General features: G+C 35.8%; 1 protein-coding gene across 2 annotated transcripts; it reads right to left on the bottom strand.

Annotated features, from left to right (window-relative positions):
* Positions 1-396: 396 nt before the first annotated feature.
* Positions 397-7,624, bottom strand: LOC112513748 (vacuolar protein sorting-associated protein 55 homolog). 2 transcript variants are annotated; one of them, XM_025120101.1, is made up of 6 exons: positions 7,403-7,610; positions 3,142-3,181; positions 3,010-3,061; positions 2,047-2,086; positions 1,875-1,959; positions 397-829 (listed from the first exon to the last, which is right to left on the bottom strand). In XM_025120101.1, exons 3-6 carry the CDS (start codon positions 3,040-3,042, stop codon positions 646-648), a joined length of 342 nt encoding a protein of 113 aa, XP_024975869.1. In that variant the 5' UTR covers positions 3,043-3,061; positions 3,142-3,181; positions 7,403-7,610; the 3' UTR covers positions 397-645. The 2 variants fall into 2 exon arrangements, with proteins under 2 accessions (XP_024975869.1, XP_024975868.1); XM_025120100.1 differs by lacking the exon at positions 3,142-3,181 and having other exon boundaries at positions 7,403-7,624.
* Between the last annotated feature and the right edge of the window lie 474 nt (positions 7,625-8,098).

The raw sequence follows: 8,098 nt of genomic DNA, 5'->3' as shown, positions 1-8,098 counted from the left end.
TCATCAACTTCCCCTGTTTGCACCAGGCACGCAAACATAAACAGATACTCAAGAGAGTATATGTTTAACAATTTAGCATCAAGAGTATATGTTTAACAATTTGTTAAATTTGTAGGTTTGTTGGTTAAATAGATAGATTTAAAAAAATGAAAGAGATTTGGTGATTAAAAAAAATGTAAATCCAAATCCTACAAACCAAACAGAGGAATGGATTTCAAATCAAATCCAAATCCTGCAAACCAAACACAGGAATGGATTTTAAATCCAATCCAATCCAAATCCCATGAAATCCAAATCCCTTCAGGAATCCAAATCCCTCAAAAACATTCCTGCAAACCAAACGCACCCTAAGGCTTTCGACTGGAAATCCCTAATAGTGATTAAGCAAACAGAAGCTTCACCAAATTACCATCTTTCCATGGGTAAACACACCTTATTTGCTTATACATATACATATGCCTGAACAACCTCATAAAAAGACCACTTGGTTCATCACAAAAGTAAGTCAAGAAAATTAAGTCAGTTTTTTTCTAGCTTTACATTAATGGGAACTTGTTCTTTTTCTAATTTGTTCACCTTCTTGGTTCTTTCACTTTTCTTTTTAAATCTGGACAAATTCCCGCGAAGTTCTTTTTGGAGTGTTCATCACCATTCGTCTTCAAGATTAGCACGATGAAAGCACATAACCGTACACACAAATATGAAAAACGACATGAATTCAATCAACATAGCTCCGGTGCTGATCAGATGGGCGTGCCTTAGGATAATAGGGATGGCTATGCTCCCTACTGCCGAAGCGCCGGTTAGGAATTTAGCAGCATCTATCCACCTGCCATAGAAAAGGATCATGAGTATTTAGGCATAGATACAAGTTTACTTTATAAATTAAGATAAATTGTTTTTTGTCCCGAATATATGGTCTGAATGACATATATTATGATTTTTACCATCAACAACGTATCATCAAATTTGATACTTTTAAAACAACATTTATAACTCAGCAACATATGATTAAATTTGATAATATGTGGATAAGATATTAAATAAAACAACAATAAAATATTTGACCAAAGAAAACTAGAAAAAGATGATAGCGAAAAGGATTTGCAAACATGGAAGAACCAACAAATGGGGAAAACGCGTTTTTGGAAAAAGATTGCTTGACCGGGTAAAGGCAACATTAGTTGGCTTGATATAATAAGTCCTGGGTTTAGCATTAAGCCATAATCAAACACTTGTGTATAACTTAACAGATTAACCTGTAGATTCATTAAGCCAATATCAAACACCGCGTAAGTGGCTTCTCAAACCATCGTATTTGGCTTTTTGTTGCAAACAAACAATTCATCATTCTTGTGAAATGCAAAATAAAATGTATGTTTTGGCAGGAATGAGCAAATTTCAACAAAAAGTGCATAAGTATAATGGTTTTGTTTGCATTTATGTTTCTAGAATTTCTCAAATGGCCGATCGTGCAAAGTTTAATGCATTTGGGTATTATTTCCACAAGAACAATAGTTGCTTTGTAACGCTGTAATGGTTCAAAAAGCTAATAGCTTGTACATAAACCAAACCAAACCAAACCAAGCCAAACGAGCCTAGTATATCCCAACCAGAGGTGGGACTGGGGCCCGGATGTGGGATATAACCAAACCTAACCTCTAGCCGAAAGAGTAAAATGGTTGTTTCCAAGGAGTCAACAAAGTAAGTGGTATTTGTGTGTTTGGTTGGTCGATAACAAACAATGGCAAAGGAAATGGAGCAAGTATAGAAAGCCACAGTACCCACTTAATAATTTAAAATAAAATCAAGGAAATTGTAACGACAATTATCAATTGTAAAAATTCAGAAGGTTTGAGAAGACAAATACGTACCCGCCACCATCCCGGCTGAGTAAATATTCAGTGGATCCACCACCAAAGAACATGCATGGCATAGGGACCAAAACATACATGAGAGCTGCAAAAAGATCATTAGCTCCACATCAACCTCTCTAAAATGCAAAACCAATATGTAAAAGTGCTAAATTGTGATACCCTCAGCCACCTGATAACATTGGCCACCAATTGCTGTATATTGCACAAGCCTGCAACCAGAATAAGAAAGGGAAAACAGTAAGTACACAGTAGAATAGGCCGATCTGCAGCCCAACCAATCCCACCCATATAGAGAGATATGGGAGAGAGAATGCTAGCAGAGAAGTTCTTAAACAAGCAGGATCTTCAACAACCAGCCTTAGAGCCAAGGTTAGCAATAGGGTGGGTTTCCATGGGTCCCAACTCACCCTGGCCCCGCATGGGGAAGATATGGGGTGCTAAGAAACAGAGGAGAGGGATATTAAAATGAATTTCTGAAACCAATGAATTTCTGAAACCACTTGGATTCAGAGGAGATATAGGTGTAGCTAAAAAACCTGTACCCAGCATGTACACATATATACCTCATAAACATTTCTAGCCTTTCTCCTTTTCATTTTCTAATTGGTTTTTAATTAAATATATCATAAAACATACATTTTACAATTCTAAATTCTATATTATCTATGCAAATGTGTGTTAAAAAGCGTTATACAATGTAGTCCCCAACAATTCAAAGCATATATGTCTGACCCACTGCCATCCTTACTCTCATCATTACCTTTGATGATTCCCATCATTACAAACCAAAGATAAACTATGCAAAACTGATTCATTCTATTTCATAGCATTTACAACTTAGAAAACCAAATGAGGTTTTGAACTTTTGATCTTAGATCTTGTGAAATGTGCATGAACTAGTCTCATTATTCAAATTATGCTATATTTTGTATCATCAGTCACAACTGAGTTCTGAACCAAGTGGAAGTAAAATTGCAAACTGTGATTCAAGCCACATACAGTTGCCAATATAATCAGTTGTTCCTTTATATTTGTAAAGTTGAAACTAATTTCAACTTTAGAAAGTAGGTCCCTGATTGTTTCATACAATTCATAGTAATAAATAAAGGACATTAAAAACCATTGAACCTACCACGATTTGCAGGAGGAAACTAGATGAAAACATGAGGGCAAGTCCAGCAAGCCTGAAAAAATGCTGGGTTAGATATCTGTGTCAAGCCAGAAAAGATTAAAAACACAATTCAGTCTTTAAGCTGTGGCTTACACTGCATGGGTACATCATGATCCAAGAGAGCAATAGTAGACATGCGCCAAAAAAGGAAGGGAAGTCAATATCAGGCAAAGTAAAGATGGCTGCAACCAAGAAATTTTGTCTATAAAAAGGGCAAAGCAAGTTCAATTTCGTCAGACCCATTTGCTTTATTTAGGGTTTAACCTCTTGAGTTTAGAGTTTAGACTTTAACAACGGCTCCCCAAACCATTTCACGTCCACACCATGTGTATGAAGTGACCCCCCCCCCCAAACCTCCCCACCTTTTCATTCTCTCTGCCTCTCTTCCAATCATTATATATTGAATAGTTAGGAACTAACAAGGTGAGGAGTTAAAAAAGAAGGAAGGGCTTAGTGTTGCCTTTCTGTGTAAAAAGGTTAATTCCATATTTTAGGTTTATATGGATAAACCAAACATGTAAATCAGATGACACATGATTCACTGAATTACATGGTTCACAAGTAATTTGATTCCTTGACTAAAGGATTAGTTTAGCAATGCCTTTTGAGGACCCAAATTAATTTCCTGAAAAATGAATGCATCACATAATTTTTTACAATTATTGCATGTTTACTTTTTCATTCATGCAAACCACACATAAGATTCATCCATTTCACTTGAAGGGAGCGGGTGCGGGTGCTTCTGCTCCTTAAGATCCCCGTATGGGTTACTCCAGGAGTGAAGTTCTTTAAGGGTCCAAATTACAAATACAAGGGATACAGAAGAGGTAATCTTCGACTTACATAAAAAATTAAAGAGTTGAGATTCACAAGCCAGAGATCTAGAATTAATGCCAAAGTTGTAAACTAACACCTGACATCTTGTGGTTGTGAGATAGAAAGAAAAAGGAGAAGAGGCAAAGGAGAGGTGAGAAAGTGCAAAAAGTTCTTGTTTAACAGGGTGCACCATGCGAAAGTAAAAGCATGATAGAACTCAAGCTTAAGTCTGTGCTTTAAGTGGTGTTGTATACGGTAGTAAGGTACACATTAGGGCTGTAAACGAACCGAATGAACACGAACAGAGGCTTGTTCATGTTCGTTCGTTTAGCTTAACCGAACAAACGAACGAACACGAACTGTAAACGAACGAAAATAATTGTGTTCGTTCGTTTAGAAATCAGGTGTGTTCGTGTTCGTTTATGTTCGTTCGTTAACATGCTAAACAAACGTAAATGAACGAACATAAATGAACGGGATAAACTTAACGTAAACGAACAGGCCTAAACGAACATAAGGTCTAAATGAACATAAACAAACGAACACCAATACTTGTCATTCAATAAACTATTACACACCAATTATCCATGGTTTAAACATACACAAAACAATCATCATTCATCAACCATCATTAATATACCAATACTTAAAAGGCCTTTTAAAATTTGAATTTAAACTAAATAAATAAAAGTTATATATTAAAATTAATATATAAACGAACGTAAATGAATGAACATTCACGAACATAAATGAACAAACGAGACTCTTTTTCATGTTTGTTCGTTTAACTAAACGAACAAAAAAAATTGTTCATGTTCGTTCATTTATTAAATAAACGAACATAAACGAACTTCCCGCCGAATGGTTCACGAACGGTTCACTGAATGTTCGGTTCGTTTACAGCACTAGTACACATCACACTGGCTAAACACATTATTGTTCATTGCTAATTTTGTTTTCTATATCACATTCCACAATTTGGTATAGGATAGGGAACAATCATCTGGACATTGCATATCCCTCTCCACTTTGTAAAGGTCATCGTAGTTGATACGATTAAGTGGCCAATGACTCTTTGTTGGTTAGTGTTCTTACTCTCTTAGTGAGTTGGGTGAGTGGATCAGTTGCCACTGTGTTAACTGAAGACCGTCTTATACCAAATTGTTGCATTATATACAAGAATACATTTAATACATAAACTACAAACATAACTATTTGTGTATACACATACATGTAAAAGCACCTCCATATCATTAAGATTTTAGAACCATGAATTATGTTATCCATGTATAGCACAATCGTATCCTTGCACCATATAAACAATTAGCAACAGTAATTTTGCATGCCTTTAGTCAAGTATAAGAATCAGCATGTTGATATTCTGACAAACATCGTTACTAGTGATGTGTGCACTCCACTATTAGCAAGTTCAGCATGATAAATATCTTTGCTTCAAAATGAGGAGTATCAAGGTGTTACCAAATACAAATAAGCATTGTAACAGAGCCAGTTGCACTATACATTACATAAAAGTTAAGGCATTAATTGCAATTCCTTAAAAGCTAGACAGTATATTTGACGAATTTCACAGCCCAAGCAAGATATAGTATAGTTCTATAGTCATTGACTTGATATTTACATGACGATGCCCATGTCAAAAACCAGGTACACCTTCGAGACATAGAGGCCGTCAGTTTGATATATCATTTAAAAAGAAAGGACGTCCTTATGTGCTATTGTCCTACAACAATATTAAGTTTGATGATATCTAGACAAAAAGACGGGCCACCAAGTGGCAGAAATAAGGGGATCATATAAACAATCTTACTCCAGTCAACTATATTCTATCCTTTTCTTGAAACCGAAGAACTATTTTCTATCTAGTTCTCAAAGTTTGACAAGCTGACATGGATCTGGATTCCTCATTTGTAGTACACACCCAAGCACATAAAACAACACCCGCCAAGTTGTTGACTCTAGGAATAACCAATGAAAGAATAGCCTTAACAAGATCTCAGATCTCCACCAACGGGATCTAAACAGCACTACTTACTCCATGAATTCCACCCTCACTCAATAACATTCATCAGCAATTCAGCATCTCTAATAGTCCAGAAAGGGAAACACAGGATGCTGACAGTCCGACCAAAAGCTATTGTGTTACTCATGTGATAAGCTTCCTGCTTGCATTGGACCCTGTTCTGTAGTTCATATCATCCTTCAAGATCAAGTGCACTCACTACACAATCTTCAGCTATCCAACCTATCAGTTTGAACTTTGACTCGACGAGTCAAAGTTAATTTGGCCAAGAACAACAGGAGAAAGAGACATCCGGAATAAAATGCAAGTCTTCACACAATAATTAAAAAAAATATCAGATACAGGTAATCTTAAACTGGTCTAAGAAATTATTGACCTATGGAAAAGCACCACTGGAGGATTATGTTACATGGCCGAGAAACTAATGACGAGAAAAGCAAGAGGTTCCAATTGCCTCATATTATCTCCATACAAAATGGCTGATATCTAGAACCTTCTCTTAATAAAGTATGAAATAACACATACTGATCAGATGCCAAGTTTTTATAATTTCTTGTATCAAAAATTAGCCTCGACTTGCCACTACCATGGTATGTTAAAAAAAGATATATATGAAGAAATTTGTATACCATCTCTGATGTTGGAAGAGTGTAGGGATAAGACTACCACATTAATCACTAGTAGATTGCAACAACTAATGTACCAAAGAAACTAAATGATGCATGATTCAGAATATCCAATATTAGAACTTTTCTTTCTCCAAGGACAAGTTAAAAGAAGAAGGAAAAAACTATAGTGGAAAAACTATATTAGAACTTTTCTTTCTCCAATGATGCATGTCTCACCACTCCCATCTCCCAACCATGTTTTTCCATATATTGAAACAACTAGACCCCATTTGTTTGTTATGCTCTCATTATGTGGCCTTTCTTTTACTCTGATACAAAATAAGTTCCAGTAAAGCCTAAAGACCTAATTTTAACATCCCTTAACTTCTGATAATCTGTATTCAGTTAACCCTAAGGAGCCCCCAGAAGTTAAACTCAGGAGTTCACAAAGTGCAACCCAGTTCATCAGACACAACGGTGTTACAAATAATGGCATAATTAACCATCATCCTTTCCATTCCAGAGATATAACTTCACTTTTCACCTCAAACTACTTTCCAAATGATATTTTGATATAATAATATTACAAATTATACACCTATATTTTCCTGTTTGTTGTACTTTTTAATGATCTTTAATGTGATAACCAAATATCTAGTCCAATAAATAAGTTAGAATTGATATCAATTTAAATCTGATATTAGCCCTTTTGCACATCAAAAATCAGGAGTACTAGAACTCAATTGCGAGAGTTACTCGCATAGCTTCTCAATAACAACATCATCCTACTACATGCTTCCCTAGTACCAAATTCTTTTAAATTAACAACAAACAAATTCTAGAATTAGCTGAAAAGAGCAACTACAAGTGAAAATCAGAAGTGGCTAACCTTCAACTGTCATCGCCATCTCCGTGAATTCTCAAGGGAGCGACGAATCAACGTTGCTGCGTGACCGTGAGCGTCCGTCTGATGAAATTGATATCTCCGACAGTAATCGACGGCGATGAACCAGAAGGAGACGCAATCAAGATTGAGCAAAGACGGGAGAAAAGGCTTCGCCAGCGAGGAGAGGAGGAGGATCCAGCAACGCGTTTGTTGCCGTTTCTCATCAATTTGCTTATTTGAGACCATAAACTGGAAACAACAGAAGTTAAGGGTCAGTTTTGTAATACCAACTTTATACAGGGTTCAAAATGTAAATACTCTCTCATCACTTTTCGCACATGATGTACAAGTATTTTTGCAGCATGTACAAGTTGTTAATGCATAACGGGGTACATAGTGTATTTCCAATTTTTCTTTTAATTTTATTTTCATAAACATAATTTTAGAAACAAAGCAAACAAATCAAATCAAATGAATATGTGATAACATATCGTCAAGTAATCAATAACCAAAAAAAAAAAAAACGAAGAAGGAATTGAACACGTCAAGTAGTCCCTCCATTCTATCTTACGGTAACACAGATGTATATGTAAACTCTCCAACTATACCCCAACTGCAGTGCCTAATAGAGTCCTACAGGTAATCAACTACCCTGATGTGTTGCTTCCAGAATATACTATATGAGGTCATATCTTCGAA

This window comes from Cynara cardunculus (assembly GCF_001531365.2).
Source record: "Cynara cardunculus var. scolymus isolate 2C chromosome LG 5, CcrdV1, whole genome shotgun sequence".
NCBI classification, from domain to species: domain Eukaryota; kingdom Viridiplantae; phylum Streptophyta; class Magnoliopsida; order Asterales; family Asteraceae; genus Cynara; species Cynara cardunculus.
This window is presented reverse-complemented; position numbering and strand designations above follow the sequence as displayed.

What these genes read in the sequence shown, in the direction of transcription:
- LOC112513748 (XM_025120100.1), bottom strand. Translation starts at nt 3,042, where the DNA reads ATGTTTTCATCTAGTTTCCTCCTGCAAATCGTG. An exon ending in TTGGTGGCCAATGTTATCAG is followed by an intron (nt 1,960 to 2,046) that starts GTGGCTGAGGGT and finishes ATCTTTTTGCAG; the next exon opens with CTCTCATGTATGTTTTGGTC. An exon ending in CTCAGCCGGGATGGTGGCGG is followed by an intron (nt 830 to 1,874) that starts GTACGTATTTGT and finishes TTTCTATGGCAG; the next exon opens with GTGGATAGATGCTGCTAAAT.